At 40.2% G+C, this 18,251-nt stretch overlaps 1 protein-coding gene across 1 annotated transcript in view; it reads left to right on the forward strand.

Moving 5' to 3' along the window:
* Positions 1-18,251, forward strand: part of EFCAB5 (EF-hand calcium binding domain 5) — a 114,698-nt gene that overhangs the window by 94,490 nt on the left and 1,957 nt on the right. Inside the window, exons 16-19 of the mRNA XM_006891079.1 lie at positions 5,305-5,408; positions 7,498-7,751; positions 9,243-9,532; positions 10,729-10,825. Of these exons, the coding sequence (XP_006891141.1) occupies positions 5,305-5,408; positions 7,498-7,751; positions 9,243-9,532; positions 10,729-10,825 (745 nt within the window). The remainder of the gene's footprint in view (positions 1-5,304; positions 5,409-7,497; positions 7,752-9,242; positions 9,533-10,728; positions 10,826-18,251) is intronic.

Here is an 18,251-nt window from a genome sequence, read left to right on the forward strand (position 1 = left end):
AGCAGCTTGAACTTCTTCCTTCATCACCATAGGCTCTTGCTCATATGTTATTTCTTTAAATTCCTCTGTATCTGCCAATTCCTTTCTATGTAATGACTCAGTATCATATGCAAGCAAAATATTGCTGAAGGTAATTGTCTACATTGTTTGATGGTGATTAATTTTACAGAACACAATGAATGGGAATGATTGTCTGAAATATAATATGGATTAAGGATAATGTAAAACACAATGTATACATACACATTTTGTATTCACATCAATACAGAGTAAAATTTTTAAATATAAATAAGAAAAAAATGGCTAGAACAGTACATTGACAGAAAACTGCCAGAAGTTCAAATTGGATCTAGAAAAGGCCATGGTACCATTGCTGATGTCAGACGGATCCTCGTTGAGAGTAAAAATTTCCAGAAGTATGACTATTTATGTTTTATTGACTAGAAAAGACATTTGACTGTGTAGATGTTAACAGATTATGGTTAATATTGAGAAAAATGGGAATTCCAGACACTTAATTGTGCTCGTGAAAAACCTAAACGTAGACCAGGAGGCAGTTGTGGAAACAGAGCAAGGGTTTCCCCTTGGTTAACATGGTAAACATAGTTTAAAACTAAAAAAGATGTGTCAGGGTTATATCCTTTCTCCGTATTTACTCAATTTGTATGCAAATTTGGAGGAAGCTAGACTCTATAAAAAGAATGTGGCATCACAATTAAAGGAATGCTCATCCTTTATAATACTTTTTATTATAGCTTTTTTCTATCACCTTAATAACCTTTGTTATGCACATGATACAGCCTTGCTTCCTGAAAGTGAGGAGAACTTGAAGTACTTGCTGCTTCAAGAAGGAATAAATAAATAAAGCCTTCAACAAGGATTGCATCTCAACATCAAGAAAACAAAAATTTTTGCTACTCGGTGGATAACCAACATTATGATTGAAGGAGAGAAGAGTGAAACTATCAACACCTACATCTTACTTGGATCCACAATCAACACCCTTGGTACCATATTGCCTAGGGGAAGTCTGCAGTCAGAGATCTCGCCAAAGTATTTAGGATTAGTGAGGTCCATTTGAGGACTAAAGGGCACCTAATTTCAGGCCATCGTACTTTCAATCACTTACAGTGCATCTGAAAGCTGGACAATTAATAAGGATGACTTTAAACTGTGGTGTTGGAGAAGAGAACTGAATATCCCATAGAGTGAAAAGAAAAAAAACCCAACAAAACACCAAAACCAAACAACCAGATATATGTCTTGAAGAAGAGGAAGCCAGAATTCTCCTTGGAGGCAAGGGTGATGAAGTTTCATCTTATGTAATTTGGGCATGTTGCTAGGAGTCTATTCCTTGGAGAGAGACAACATGCTTGGAAACGTGGAGGGACAACAAAGGAGAGGAGGACCTTCAGCTAGATGGATTGACACAGTGACTGCAGCAATAGGCTTGAGTATGTCAGGAAGTGTGAGGATGACACAGGATAGGACCGGGTTCAGATCTGTTGTTCATAGGGTTGCTATGGGTCATACTCATCTTAAAGTCACCCAACAACAATAACAACCAACATAATCTTTAAGTAGAAATAGTTATCTTTCCTCTTCATCAGTTTAGTTGCCTTTTATTTCCCTTTCTTATCTCATTGCTTTGGCTGGGACTTACAACACAATAAAGAATAGGAGTGGTGATAAAGGGTATCCTTTTCTGATTTTGATTCACAAAGAGTACCATAGAGTCAGATCCAAAGCTGATCCTCCAGTGGATTTGGAGGGGCAGTTAATCACATGGGAGCAGATTGCCCGTGCTTCTCCCATAGAGCAGCTGATCGCCTCAAATCATGTGCCTTCAGAATTGCAATGCAGCTTCTTGCTACTAGGCCACCAGCGCTCACTCACTATCTCTCCCTATGTATATGCTTTGCGGATCACAACAAATTATGACAAACTCTGAGAAAAATGGAAATCTCAGAACACTTGATTGTGCTTATGTGAAACCTATACTTGGACTAGGAGGCAGTCATCAGAACAGAGCAGGGAAATACAGCATGATTCAAAATCGGGAAGGGTGTATGCCAGGGTTGTGTCCTATCTCCATAACTTTTCAATCTATATGCAGAACAGATCATCTGGGAGGCTGGGATGTGGTATCAAGACTGAAGAAAGACTCATAAACAACCTATGTTGTGCAGGCGACACAACCTTCATCTTCAGGAGGACCTGAAGTGCTTGCTGCAGAAAGTCAAGGACTGTAGCCTTAAATATGGATTGAAGCTCAACATCAAGAAAACAAAGATTCTCACCACTGGGCTGACTGGCTGCAACATGATAGATGGAGCAGAGAATGAAATTGTGAACAACTTTAGTTTACTGGGCTCCACAATAAACATTCTTGGTACCAGCAGCCAGGAAATCAAAAGACAAATTGCATTGGGAAAGTCTGCTGTCAAGGACCTCTCCAGAGTACTGAAGATCAACAATGTCAGTCTGGAGACTAAGGTATGCCTGCTCCAGCCCATAGTCTTCACAATTACTTGCTATGCATCAGAAAGCTGGACAGTGACTACGAATGATAAAGAAATGATGCCTTTGAGCTGTGGTGCTGGAGAAGAGTATTGAATATACCAAGGACTGCTAGGAGAACAAACACGTTAGTCCTAGAGAGAGTGAGAAAAGGCTGCTCCTTGGAGGCAAGGATTCTGAGGCTTCATCTGACATACTTTGGGCATGTTATAAGGAGGCACCAGTCCTTGGAGAGGGACGTCATACTTGGGAGGGTGGAAGAACAGCTCAGGAAAGGAAGACCCTCGATGAGATGGATTGATTCAGTGACTGAGATAATGGGAGTAGACTTGTCAGAGACAATAAGGTTGGCACAGGGTAGAGCAGATTTCAGGGCTAATTGTATGTCTCTATGAGTCACAAGCAACTGAATAGCACATAACAAATACAATCATTGTCGTTGAGTCATTCCCCTTCTATTTCTATTTATCAAGAAAGTTTGTTGAATTTTGTTTAATGCCTTCTCTGCATCCACATGGTTCTTTGTTTTATTGATAGGGTATATTACACAGTGGATTATACTGTTTTTCTAATGTTGGGCTATCCTTACAAATCTGGATGAAACTCACTTCATCATGAATAGTTTTTAGATACGGCATTGGATTCCATTGGCTAGAATTTTGTTGAGAATTTTCATAATTATGTTAATGAGGGATATTTATAATTTTCATTTCTATCTTTTACTGGCTTTTAGTATCAGGATTATGCTTGTTTTATAAAATTAATTTTAGAATATTCATTATTTTTCTATATTTTTAAATCGTTTGAGTAGAATTAGTGTCAGGTCTTCTCTAAATGTTTGGTGAAATTCACTGGAAAAGCTGTGTGGGCTAGGATTTATTTTTAATTGGGATTATCTTTATGACTTGTTCAATTTTCTTTAGTGATGGATTTGCTTAAGTAATCTAACTCTGTGTGTGCTAGACATTTTCCCCCTAAAAATATCTTTCTCAAGAAAATTTTTTTCTAGAATTTTATTTTTTCTTAAAAATTGTTTTTTCCAAAAAACTTTGCTTTTTAAAAAAATTGTCTATTTTTTCCATGTTTTGCAATTTATTGGAATATAGTTTATCATTCTATTATTGTACTTTTAATTTCCACTGTTGAATTTCCATACTGTTGAAATGTCACTTATTTGTTTATATGTGTTCTTTGCATCTTCTCTTTCTTTTCTTTCATTCGCTTGTCAATACAAGTTACTCATGGAAAAAAAATACATTAGCATGAAGAAAAGCCAATTTGACTTTACAGTTTATCAAATATTCTGTTGGAAAAAAATTTAAATCTAAAGAGCTTGATCGAACACTTGAAATCATAGAATGTGAAGGCAAGAACAAGTTTGATATTAAAAGCAGTTCATCTTCAAAGCCACACTTTAGGCTTCTGGTGATCCTAGTTCCCCTTTTAATCAAAGAATTCTTTTTTGTGGTTTTTTGTTTGTTTGTTTTAAAGAGAAGGAGCATAAAACTTTCCCCAAATGAACGTGTCTTCATTACAGTTTAGTGTACTTTACTATTGCTTTCTTATACATAAACCACTTTCTAGAACAAAACAAAACAAAATAAATGTTGCTCACACATTAAAATATTTTCAAAAAAAATTTTTTTTCACAGCCTAACTGGTGGCCCGGTGGTAAAGAACTGTGCTACCAACCCAAAGGTACATGATTCAAATCCACTATCTGCTCCATGGAAGAAAGATAGGCAGTCTCCTCCCATGTGATTTACTGCCTCTGAAAACCTGCTTGGTAGTCAACTCTGAGTCAGTTCCACCTCCTTTGTACATAACAACAGCAAAGCGGACTAGGGAACTGTTCAGGCATAGTGTGTAGGGAGTTGCACTGCTCCTCCAAAGGCAGTTCAAATCCTCCTTGCCACTTCAAATCCACCTGTAGCCCTGAGGAGGAATGGATAATCTCCTCCGTTGCCATTTACAGCCTCAAAAATGTAATGGAGGATGATCTATCAGTCAGTACTGGTGTGATGGCGATGAGAGGGAGATGGATTATGATGTACAGTTTGAAGCAGTAAGGAGAATGAGAAGAAATGCAAGGTATGAGAAGTGGCAGAGTGTGATCCCAAAAGCCATATGAAGAACATAACCACAAAGGGAAAAGTTCACTGGGTCAAACACTGTCAAGAGGTTGACCAGTGAATTTTAAAGTTAGAGAGTCACTTGTAACCTTGATAAGAACAGTTTTGTGAAGGAGTGAGAACAAAGGCCTCACAGGAGAATGTTTCTTATTATACGTATTTCTTTGCATTTTCTGTATTTTCCACAAACGCCTTTTTAGCAGCAGAAAAGAATGTAAATGCATTACTTTATCACAGTTGTATAGGTAAGTTTGTGCAAAGTTAAATTACAAGGGTAAGTTTTAGAATAATTTTCATTTTTAAGAAATATCTTCTTATATAAATAGCTCTTAATGATACTGAATGAATAAAATGTACTTAAAGGTAAAGGTAACTTGAAATTTTTTTTCTACAATTTGGAGTAGAGGGAGACAGGAAAGCAACCATTTTATTTAGACTGTAAGATCTAAACCGAGGAACACAATCAGAGTGAGATTTTTAAAAATTATCTGTTTGGTATGTGTAATACTAAGTCACAAGGTGTAGAAGGAACATCCAGGACCTTGTTTTCCAGGGTGGCATAATCTGTAGAGTTTGTCAGATGTTCTTGTTTTATGTGTCCCCCAAAGCTTTAGCCAATCTTTCTGTAATGAAATCTTTTCCTCTTTCCAAGAATTCAGACTATGTTTTACGAAATATGATGATTACAGAGTCCCTGGGTCTAACAGAAATCCACTCCAACCCTCCCACCATCACGAGGAAGACATGTATCTTCAGGTATGAGAGTTCTGTTCTACCTACTGCCAAACAGGGCCCAGTGATACTGTTTCAGGTCTGACACACACACACAGCTTCTGCCTCTTATTCATGCATGCTGACTTGTAGTCTGACTAGAGTTTAAGAGGGAAAAATTCTGTAGATGGTTGCCTCCGTGGAGTAGAGTAATCCTCTTCGGCAGAACTCAATTTAAAACAGTCATTGGTATTTTCGTTTTAAAATAGCACCTTTTTAATTTTTTTAATTTTATTTTTATTTTATTATTTTTGTGTGTGTATACCATCAAATCAGTTCTGACAGATACAGGAGGAGATTGTCCCTCCTCCAGCAGAGCGTCTGGTAGATTCAAACTGTGCACCTCTGGGATTGCAGTGCAACTTCTTGCCACTACGCCACGAGAGCTCCCAGTAGCACGTTTTTGGGGTTTTTTTTTGTTTAAAATTTAGTTTGTTTATTTTTCATTTCAATGAACATCTAGAGATTTTGGAATTCCATTCATTCATTGTTGCACCCTTCTCCCCGCACAAACCCCTCCCACCCCTTAGCACGTTTTTTAAAGCATGCTAGTGTTTTACGTTCAATGATTTTCTTTTAAACATGAAATTTAACCCAAACCAAATCTGATTAAGAACAATGTCCCTTACACTTATTGGAGATCATCTGTTAATGTTAAATGGCCTGTGACACTATGTTTCATATTTTTAAAAGATAAAGGGGGCAGGAGGAGAAAGGCCTGAGAGAATATCATCATTAAAAAGAACCTAACTCTAGATTCCTTAACATGGCGTGTTTGCTCATGGAATTTAAGGGGCACTTCTAAGCTACAAGGGAGATCAGTTGGCCTAGTGGCAAGAAGCTGTGCTGCAATCCCAAAGGCACACAGTTCGAGACCATCAGCTGCTCCAGGCAAGAGAATGATGGACAGTCTTCTCCTGTGCGATTAATTGCCTCTGAAAACTCACCGGAGGGTCAACTATGGGTCAGTTCTGACTCTATGGCACACAACAACTAAACTATAAAACTCAAAACAGATCTTACCTGAGAACACACCTATTGCAAAAGATACAGATTGCTTCTTAGGAAGATCAGTGTAGTTGAATAGACTGTAAGTAACCCTACCTACCCCACACATAAGCTAGTTAAGTATTTAATTATATGGGTTCAGGCAAGCTCTGGTGGCCCAGTGGCAAGAAGCTTCACTGCAATCCAAGAGGTGCATGGTTCGAATCCACCAGATGCTCTGCTGGAGAAAGAGGAACAATCTCCTCCTGTACCAGTCAGAAGATCTGATTTGACGGTACACACAAAAAAATAATAAAATAAAATTTAAAAAGTATATGAATTCATTAAATTTTATTTGGCCTACTTCAAAGTGTTCACTCACTTTTAAGCTATTTTCCTTCCCTCCTCCCCCATCCTGGTCAACAATTTTACAAGCATCCTTGTAACAATGCCCAGATCCATAACCTTGAATTCCTTAGAGTGTGTACCTGAGAGCAAAAACCTTTTGTGGAACTCTGTTTGGCCAATTGGCTTTTTTGTTATGCTTGGAAAGCTTAGGACAATGGAGCTAAACTAAAGTTAGATCTAAAGCGATGGCTCAGCAGCAGGAAGGAATGAGAAAAATTGGAGTAGAATCATTATATTTTTCTCTGTTGGCCCAGCAGTAAGGAGTTGTGCTGCCAACACAAAGGCACACAGTTCGAATCCACCAGCTGCCCTGTGGGAGAATGATGAGCAATATGTTATAGCCTCTGAAAACATATTGAGAACATAATCCTTTGTCATATTTACAAAAATGTTCATGCTTCCTGTAACCTCAAAGTGCATGTATTGTTGTTATGTGTTTTTGAGTCATATATGACTCATAGCTGACCCTCCAGCAGATTTTCAGAGGCTATAAATTGCTCGGAGGGGAGTGCCCATCTTTCTCCTGTGGAGCAGCTGGTGGATTTGAACTGCGTGTCTTTGAGTTGGCAAGGCAACTCCTTACCACACAATGCCATAAGATATATAACAGTCATTTGGATAGACTGTGTAAACAAGCTGATTTTCATATTCCTGTGCTTATATTTGGTTTTTATTTCAGTGACTTCCTCTTTAAGTGTACAGACAGTTCAGAAGTTATTTTGACCTCTGCCTTTGGAAAAACCCACATCATAATTCCAATCCGTGAGAGAACAGGAAAGGCTCTGGGAGTCATAGACTTTAACATTGGCCGGAGTAGAATGTTGCTGTATCGAGAATATAAAGATTTACAGAAAATGATGAAAGTTGTCCAGACTGCTTGCTTTGAAATACTGGGTGAATTATCTGGCGAGATAAAGAAAAGCTATGTCTTAGGTATGGTGGATTTGGAGACAGTCTGGATTCATGGGTTCAGTAAGCTTGGGAGGGATCACAGACAGTGCCACGAAGGATGAATTTTCTAAAATGAATTGTTGCCATATATAGATCTTTCCATGTGAAGAGAATTTTCTTATGCAGTCTTGGGCTGATGAGTATGGTCTCTAAAATAGAGAAGAGAGGAAGGAATCCCATTCTCTCGGTTAGAATCACACAATTTTATAGCTAGAAAGACTCTAGAGAAAGTATAGAACTCTAATCGAGTCAATTTTGATTAATGACGACCCTGTGGACAACAGACAGGAACCCTGCCTGATCCTGAGCTTGGCTCACACTCGCCGCTGTACTTAATGCTCACTTGTAGTCGCTGTGCTAATCCGTTTCATTGAGGATCTTCCTCTCCTTTCACTGACCTTCCACTTTTTCAAGCATGGTGTCCTTTTCCAAGGACTGGTCCCTCTCGATGATTACATGCCCAGATCACGTGAGATGAAAGCCTCACAGTTTTTGCTACTAAGGAGTACTCTGCCTGCATTTCTTCCAAGGCAACATTGTTCTTTTGGCAGTTCATGGTCTACCCAGTACTCCTCATCAATAACACAATTCAAATGCATCCATTCTTCTTTTGTCCTCCTTATTAATTGCCTAACTTTCACATGCATGTGGGCCAAGACCAGAGACCAGTTCTTGTAATGCCACATGCTCCAGATTACTCTTAGCACAAAACCAAAGCAAAGAACAGGAAGAACGGAAGAAGATGTAGAAGCCTTCGGTTACCTAATAAAGGTAATATTTTTGTGAGATTAAGTGGACAGATTTCCAACCTGTTGGTGTTGTTTTGTGCTGTCGTGTTGAGCACAGCTCATAGCGACCCTATGAACCACAGATCTGAACTCTGGTCTATTCTCTACCACCCTCATCATCTCTAACACACGTGAGTCCATTACTATAGTCACTAAGTCACTATAATCCATAGTGTTGAGGGTCTTCCCCTCTTTCACTGTCCTCCTACCATTCCTAGCATGATGTCCCTTTCCAAGGAATACTTCCAGATGCAGAATGCAGTAAAATGAAAATGTGTCCCTAGTGAACATCCATTATGTAGCACCTTATCATCTGTATCATCTCATTTCATTCTTACCACTCACCAGAGATCCGTCCTCTTCTCACAAAGGGGAAAGACAATTTATAGAGATGAAGAAACTCATAAAATAGAGAGTGAGCTTTTAAACTGAGATCTACCTCCAAAATCCAAGTTTTCTCCTTTCCTTAAAACTCTTCCTGCAAGCTTCACCAAATGTAATTCCATCGTTATTTGTCTTTTAATTCGATAGTAAGTAGAAGGAACTAAGATTATTTTAAACCCTAAGCTATGACCTCCTTATACCTGGGGGCAAAGGGAAGCTGCTTACTATAACATACTCAGAATCCTAAAGAAAACGTAATAGATGTGACTACACACTGTGAGATGTCATTCTGTTATTCCAGAGATTGAACATCTAGGGGAAGTCCAGCGCGCAGGAAGTCTTTTCTTCCGCGTCATGCTCCAGGAGCTCCAGGAAAGCATCCGACAGCTTAACCCCCAAGACTTCGTCTCAGTGTTGCTTTATGATTTTAAACTTCTGGCACAGCCAGAATCTTCTGAAGACTCTGACAGTTTGCAGGAGATTGAAGACAGCAGAAGCCTGCTGCATGACATCCTGATGGGAGTTATCTTGTTCTTTCATCCAGAATTGGAATTCTCAAGTGACTTCCAGGATTGGGAAAAGTGTAAGCTGGTAAGTCGTTCTTCTGATACCCTTCTTAAGGGCAGTTTTTAGTTTAGAAATCTTGGTCAGAAAGTATAGAATTTCCATATACCCTATAAACAATTTCTCCAATTATTAGGCTCTTCGAGTGGTACAGAACCAATTAGTGTACCTTGTTATGTTATTATTTTTAACTAATGTCTGCAGTTTACTTTAGATTTCATTCTTTAGTTTGTAAATTTCTGTGAGTTTTAATAAATGTGCAATGTCATTCATCCGCCATTACAATATAATGTAGAATGCCTTCATAGCCCTTAAAAATGCCCCAGGGCCACACTTATTTGATCCTCGTCCTTTTTTCCCAACTCCTAGCCACCACTGGCCTTTTTACTATCTATACTGTTTTGCCTTTTTCAGAATGCTATCTAGTTAGAATCATACAGTGGTCACAGTGCAGCTTTTTTGGATTGGCTTCTTTCACTTAACAATAGGCATTTAAAGTTCCTCCATGTCTCCTTGTAGTTTGTTAGCTCATTTCTTTCTATGCCTCAATAATATTCCATTGTATGGATATAGGATAGTTTGTCCTTCGTCTCATTGAAGGATATCGTGTTGACTTCTCATGTGGGGCAATTATTAATAAAACTGCTAGAAACTTTTGTAGAGAAGTTTTAAGGTGGATAAAAGTTTTGAACTCATTAACAGCTGGATGTTGTTGTTATGTGCTATCAAGTCACCTGCAACTCATAGCGACCCTGTGTACAATAGCTCTGAACCCTGCCCAATCCTGCGTCAGTCTCACTAACTCTGACACATCTACCCCCAGTGAATACCTAGGAGCATGGCTGAAATACCTTTTTTATTGAACAATGACTAAAACAACTTTAAATGTACAAGTTATAATTGCATAAACCCTGGGTATAGAAATGCAAGAATTATCACACAATGAAAATTTCATGGATTCAAGACCCAGGTCTGGAAGCGGATTAGCAGCAGCATCCCTAATGCCTGCCTTTTTGCCCTTTCTCGTTAGGCCTCGCTCCATTCCAACATGCACCACAGATGGCCACGTTCTGGCTTCCAACAGCAGAGGTTGATTTTGCCTGTTTTAAAATTCTTTTAATAGGAGTGATAGAAACTCTCTGGTTTGGCTCTGTATTTTCAATTGTCAGCAAACTTGCCTGAATTGTAACTCTGTAACCTTTTCTTCTGTTCTTTGTTCACAGTATGTTAACAGATTTTTAGTTGAGAATATTTGTACCTTAGATCCAACTTCTAGCAACCTGCAAGTTAATTTGAAGCTCATTGATGGATTTATCAGAGGTAAAGTTTCCCCTAATTATGGTCTAAACCTCCACCTAAAGCAATAAACAAAGTTGAGATATTCTCTAGATATACTGCATACCCTAGTCCTTGGAGAGGTACATTATGCTCAGAAAGGTGGAGAGTCAGTGAAAAAGAGGAAGAGCCCCAATGAGATGGATTGACACAGTGGCTGGTGCGACAGCCCAAGGATCGCAGTGATGTTGAAGATGCCACAGGACAGGACAGGGTTCCGATCTGCTTCACATAGGGTCCTGGGAGTCGTGGTCGACTCAATGGCGCCTAACAGCAACAGAGAATTAGCAGTGAGTTCTGGAGGCCTGGTGGTCCCAAAGATAGATGATTTCCTCCCAAGCAGAAGGTCAGTAAATGAGTCAATTCTGATTTAGCTGTTAGGAGAAGGAGGAGACAAATGGAGAGAACACAGAACAGAAATAAAAGTGAGCATGAGTCACTATGGGCTGTGAATGAAGTAAACGAAACGTTTCCACAGTTGTTCTGAACAGATTCGTTGTGGAGACTTCTGGATTCATAGATGTTACAAATATATCCTCTAAGATACTATTTAATGGAAACAATAGAAAAAAAAACCCAACCCAAAACCCATGAGTATTTTTGTTTTAAGAGATTCCTATACTTGCTCAATGAGAACTTAAAAACTCAAAAGACATCTTTCTACCTCCTTGCCCTTGGCCTGCCTCACCCTCAGGCTCAGCATCACCTTAAAAAAAAAAAATAAAAAAGGTAAACTCCTTGCCATCTTGTCCGAACCTACTCGTAACTGAACCTCCACTGGGTTTCAAAGGCTGTAGATTGCACAGGAGGAGATTGCATGTCTTTCTCCTGTGGAGCTGCCGAGGAATTTGAACTCCCAGAGAAGCACCATCTTTGAGAAAGCAGTGCAATGCGCTACGGGCTACACCACCAGAGCTCCCTCGGTCTCACCTGATCGCTGCTTTTCCTTGAAATGGATTTAGTCCTTCCCACATGTGACCAGATTGTCTAATGCATATTCCCCCAGCCCCATGGCCCAGAGTCAGACCATGCTGCCAAGGTCCTTCGTGTCCTCTCTGACTGATGCTAGCCTTTCAGGGATCCAGCACTGTCCAGGCTCTCTGTCGGTCTCTGTCGGCGGGAGCTAAGGGTAAAGGGCAGGCTCCTCTCACACACAGGTACTCACAGGTATTGGCTCTCAGCTCTAATTTCCAGCTCCCATAGCTCAAAGGCATCTTCTACATCATTGCACCAATGTCTCTGTGGAATCTCTTTGGCTTCTAGCATACTGCTCTTTTATTTCAGAATATACAAAAACTTCTCTTTCTCTGCTTGTCTCTACGTTGTTTTGGTCTTAAAACTGTGATTTACACAGTTTAAAATTTACACTGTGAAAAAAAATTTACACTGTGAAAGTTTACAAAGCATATTGTTTTTTCAGTTGTTCATTCATGCACATTTTGTTCCATAATCAATTACAATACAATCCATTCATTCAGTATTGTCTTGCCCGTCACTCATCTTAAAAAGTATCTATAGTCTATTAATTCATTTTCTACCCTCTTCCTTTCCATAGAAACCAAAATGGAATGATTCTCTCTGTATATAAATTTTTCTCTCACTTTTTAATACGATGGTCTTAAATAGCACTTTTTCTTTTGTGACTGATATGTCAAGCAGTAGACTTAGTGATAAGGAGCTGCACTGCCAATCCAAACGCATGCGGTTCAAATCCACTGCTCTTCCATGGAGAAAAAATGGTCAGTCTCCTCCCATGTGATATACTGTCTCAGAAAACCAGCTGAAGGGTTGGCTATGGGTGTGTTTGGACTCTATGGCACGTTAACAATACTTTGAACTTAGAGAACAGCCTTGATCTCCAAAGCTTTGTTTTACAATTGCGCCCTCAAGTGGCAAGAATTCCAGCTGCAGCAAACAGAGCCCACTCAACCTGAGGTTGCTCATGTCTTTGCAGCAAGCAAGCAAGTTTGTAGGCTATGAAGAGATCAGGCTACCCACTCCCTTTCAGTGATCATTGCAGCTGGCAATTCTAAACTCCCTGTCCAGAGTGATAAAGAGGAAATCTTTGGGACCTTTTTTCTTTTTGTGCAAGATGTGTAAGAGTCCTTCAACAGGGTAGTCTGTTCAAAGTTGACTCAAGGCTTCCAGCAGCCTTAACTAAGGTCCAAATCTTTTCAACACCCCACCCAGTGTGAAATATTATCAACAGTATCTGTAGGTTCTACTCAGGATGAGGAGAAAGCGACAGACTCTGTAACACAGTGTGTAAACTACCAAGTCCCACAATAATGGTTTTGACAAGACAGAGTTACTTTTGGTGATATTCTTATACTCTCTTAAGGCTTCTGCTGCCAACTTTCTCTCCATTTCATCCTAGGACAGTTTCAGGGAGAGGTATTCTCTATTCTGTTAGAACTCCAGGTAGCTATGCCTTCTGCCTTAGATTGAGAAAGGCATCCATGGAAGACTTGTTATGTACCATCTGGTGGGCAGTTTTGCCTGGCTTCCAAAGCTGTGCCATGGCATGAGAATGCTGTTGACGTACTGCCCTGCGGGAGACCCACTGATGCCAACCCACTCCCAGGCAGCTGTACATGAATAATCTGCTCTCTTCTGTCACTCTGCTGAAAGTACTCCTGGTAGTTGCACTTGTCTACCTGGAGAAACGGCCTTTGAACCTGTGCTGCCAACCTTGCCTTTCTATTCCATGCCTCCTCTTATTCTCTCTCTATATCTCCTCCCAGGAAGTTTGGACAGATGTTGCTTTGCTAGGATTGTTCTCAAACCTTGAGACAAGAAAACATGTCCTTCATTGTAAGTATGGCCACAAGCGCCTTAGGGGTTAGAAACCTGTGTCCACAAGTAGCAATATTTCCTCCCCAGGGCTAAAATCTCAGGGTTGGTGAGCAGGAGTTGCACGAGTCTGGCACTTCTCTTGCAAAGGGCCCAGGCTCTTCCTCTACCAAAGCTTACTTCCATCACCATATGTAAAGACACCCACCAACTTGAATAAAATACCACCAGGATTCTCTAGGGTGCCCTGGTGGCACAGTGGGATATGTGCTCACCTATTAACTGAAAGAACAGCTGCTGCAAGAGAGAAAACTGATATTCTGATTCTAGAAAGATTGCAGCCATTGAAACCCTATCGGGCAGTTATCTCTGTCTTACAGGATGGCTGTGAGTCAGAAGTTACTAGGGGTTAATCTGTTTTAGCAGGTTGCTATGAGTTGGGGTGGGGAGTTCGTTTTGTTTTATGATCCTCCCAGGATAACAGTAGCAGGAAATAACCCACCACCAGAGAGGAAGGTTGTTGGACTCACCACCCTCACTAACTCTTGATCTCAGGCCTCTTCTCTAGTCTGGAGGATTTCCCGTAATCGTTACTGCTACCTTTCAGATGCTGCTTTCAGTCCCACCCATGCTCACACGCACATGATGCTTTTCTTCACTCATTCCTGCACAATTGAAACCAGGAATCTTTCATAAGATTCTACCACATTCTATCAACCATCCAGAAACAGCAACTAGGAATACAACTCTGCACAAAATGTACTATGTGTGCACACGCTTTTTAAAACAGACCAAAATGGCAAGATATCAAGACCATGGTTCTGCCATGTTGTTCTGGACCATTTAGATATTATCACTGGCCTTGATTTGATTATGAATCCCTGAATGGTCTTGGATTGAGTTGCCTTGGACAGGGGCCCCGGTTTTGGGGCATGTGGCTCCTACTTGTAGAAAAAGAGCCGTCTTGCAGATGAACGTAGGCTTAACAGGGAGCCCAGAATGTGTCTGGAAGAGGCCTGATGATGCTTGATCCATTTCTTGTGCATACAGACCCTTCATTGTCAGTTCCGAGTTATGCAAGGGGAATAAATTATTTTTTCTGTTTTGTGTAACTGATTTTAAAAAAACACAAGTGGCTTTAATAATAGTCATTAATTGAAAGATAAGGTCATTCAGCTAGTATCTCTTCCTCGAGTCTTTTCCTCTGTCTCCTATGTCTGTTGTTGTTATTGTTATGTGCTGTTGAGTCAACTATGCCTCATAGTGAACCTATGATCAATGGCTCTGAATCTTCTTGCCCTATCCTGAGTCAACTTCACCATCCCCAATACTCTTGACCCCATTGCTACAGTCACTGTATCAGTCCATCTCACCAAGGATCTTCCTCTGTTATGCTGACCCTCCACCCTTCTAAGCATGATGTCCTTTTCCAAGAACTGGTCCCTCCTGGCCATGTGCCCAAGGTATATGAGACAGTTTCCTCAGCCTTGCCTCTAAGGAGTACCTTGATTTCACTTTCTCTAGTACAGACCTATTTTTTTTCTCTTAACAGTCCATGGGATATTCAGTACTCTTATCCAGTGCTACTATTCAAAGACATCAGTTCTTCTCTGTCATCCTTAGTTACTGTCCAGCTTTCAGATACATAGCAAGCAACTGAAAAGACCATGACTTGGATCTGGCACACCTTAGTCTTAAGATTGACATCTTTTACTTTTTAGCATTCTGGAGAGGTCCTTGACTATAAATTTTCACACTCTCAAAAGTGCTAAAGAGCAGTGATGTCAGTCTAGAGACTAACATCCACCTGATCCAGGCCATGGTCTTTGCCATTACTTGATATGCATCAGAGAGGTGGACAATGACTAAGGATGACAGAAGAGGAATCAATGCCTTTGAGTTGTGGTGCTGGAGAAGAGTACTGAATATGCCATGAATCACCAAGAGAACAAATAGGTTTGTTTTGGAGAGGGTGAAACCAAGTTTATTTTTGGAGGCTAGGATTTTAATGCTCTATCTGACATAATTTGGGCACTTGACCAGGAGGGACCAGTCCTTGGAGAAGGACATCATACTTGGAATGGTGGAGGAACAGTACAGAAGAGGAAGACCCCGGATGAGATGGATTGGCACAGTAACTAGGGCAATGGAATTGGGTGTGTCAGAGTCAGAGAGGCTCAGGATAGGGCAGGGTTCAGAGCTATTGTACATAAGATTGCTATGAGTTGCAGGCAACTTGATGGCACATAACAACAATTCATCTTTTTATTTCCTGACTGCTGGTTCCAAGGGAGTTGATTGTGGATCCAAATAAGATGAAATTGTTAACAACTTCAACCCCGTGGGTTTTCAGAGGCAATTAATTGCACAGGAGGAGATTACCTGTCTTTCTTCCAGGGGGCAGCTTGTGGATTTGAACCATATGCCTTTGGAATTGCAGTGCAGCTTCTTACCATTGGGCTGCAGGAGCTCTTTTGTATGGCAGTTGTTGCTGAGTACCATCTAGTCCAAACTGGCCCATAGCTGACCCCTCTAGCTGGTTTTCAGAGGCGGCTTTAAGGCCAAAAGAACTAATGAGCAAGATCAGGAACCTTCTGAAATACTTCCAGTCTTACCTTATTAGTTGCAAGGAGCAGTTACGCTTTAACTTTTTCCAAAAGCTTAAATACTCCATTTCTTTTGCTTTGCCCATTTTTTGCTAATTGTCTATAATCCTCATATGATTTCATTTCATTAATCTAATTGAATTTAGTTAACATAGGGACCCATAAACGGAGTTTTAATTTAAAGATACCTTATAATGGCCCAATGTTTCCAGGATCATTAATTCCCTACGTGATTAAAAGTTTGATTAAACTAGAACCTACAAAATACCATAATAAAAAGGTTCCTGAATTAATATGTCCAGGAACAGACTCAAGTGGTCCTCCTGGAATAGTGATTAATTGAAAGGTGAACGGATAGAGAGCACCAGCCACTCTGCTGGGAGGAGGATGTGGCCGTCTGTATCTGCAAAGATTTACAGCCTTGAAAACCGCAGGGAGCAGTTCTACTCTGTCCTACAGGTTGACTGAATAAGAAATTAACCACAGTGGGTTTGGTTTGAATGAATAGAATCAAAGGCTGAACCTGCAGCTCTGTCGTTTGTCCAGCTGCTACGGGCTGGTCTCTCTTCGCCACAAGGGGGCAGTAGCGCTTAAAGGTTTCAGCACTGCTGGCTGGTAACGCCTCCATCTCTCACTTGGGAAACAACAAAGAAACAAAAACAGCCCCCCAGAGAGGTCGGAACTTCTGTCTCACTACAAGGCAGGAAATAAGCAACTGGGACTTGTCAAAGGGGGCAGTGTCGCCCCCGCCTCTCGTGTCCTTGAATCACTGTGAAGATAGGCCGACTTGCTTAATAAAGTGCTGCAGATAGGGGTCTGCTCATTTGGGCGTTCAGATAAGCACACTGCGGCAGGCGTCAGTGGAACAGACAGCTCTTAATGGGGTTTCGGGAAGAACAGATTAAGAGCTAGGAGAAGTAGCAGAGCTGTTACGTCTCAAGAATTAGTTAGGACTGATTTTAGGAGTGTCGTAAGGTGAACTTCTATTTAATTTAGATTCATAACATTGGAACAATAACAAAGATAAACAAAATAACCTTTGGACACCTATAGCATTTTACTTTATAAAGGTTCCAGGAAGCTAATTAATATAAAGAGGCATCAATTATAATGAATACAAGTGTCAAAATTATCTATAAAAAAAGATGAATCGGGTATTGTTAATGTAATGGCTCTTATTACTGCCATCTGTTTTTCTTTTTGTTCATTATTGTCACTAATGTTCCTGGCCTCTCATCTGGAAAGATTTTTCGTTTTTGAAATACCTAATTCAATTATTCCATAATTTAATGTGGTTTAAATTCAACATCTACTGAACACTTAACAATTAAATGAGAAAAGACAGTGTCGGTGTGTGTGTGTTTATCAAAGTGAGTGAGTTTTAGAAAATTAATCGTAGCCAGGTTTTAAGCCTTGAACAAAAATTGAGATGTGTAAATTTTTTTTTTTTACATTTTATGTTCCTTTCCTCCATTATTACGGACTAATACTTGCAAAACTGTAGAAGACAGGGGGAAACACTTCCTGTTTCCTAGTCAGGAGTAATTCTAATAGATGTCTGTTGTTGTTATGTCCCACTGAGTCTAAAGTGATCCATAGCTAACCATCCAGAGGGTTTTCAGAGGCAATAAATTGCAAGGGAGGAGGATGTCTTTCTCCTGCAGTGTAGCTGATGGATTAGAACCAAGTGCCTTGGGATTGGCAGCACAGCTCCTTACTACCAGAGTTCCCTGATACGTATCTGTGAATGACATAATTTTCCTTATGATTACTGAGTTATTATATGGAAGACTTTGATATTTAAACTTCTTCTGATTATAACTTAATTTTAATTCCATTCAATTTAGCAATTGCTCTAGGAACTGGGCTGTTGTCAAGGGGCTGTCAAATCTACTGTGACTCATAGTGACCCTATGGACAACAGAGCTAGCTTTGCCCTATCCTGAGCCTGAGCTCTGATATGCTCGAGCCCATTGTTCCAGTCTATCTTGTTGAGGGTCTTCCTCTCTTTC

The sequence above is a fragment of the Elephantulus edwardii genome, unplaced genomic scaffold (assembly GCF_000299155.1).
Source record: "Elephantulus edwardii isolate Elephantulus edwardi_28Jun2011 unplaced genomic scaffold, EleEdw1.0 scaffold00094, whole genome shotgun sequence".
Lineage (NCBI taxonomy): Eukaryota > Metazoa > Chordata > Mammalia > Macroscelidea > Macroscelididae > Elephantulus > Elephantulus edwardii.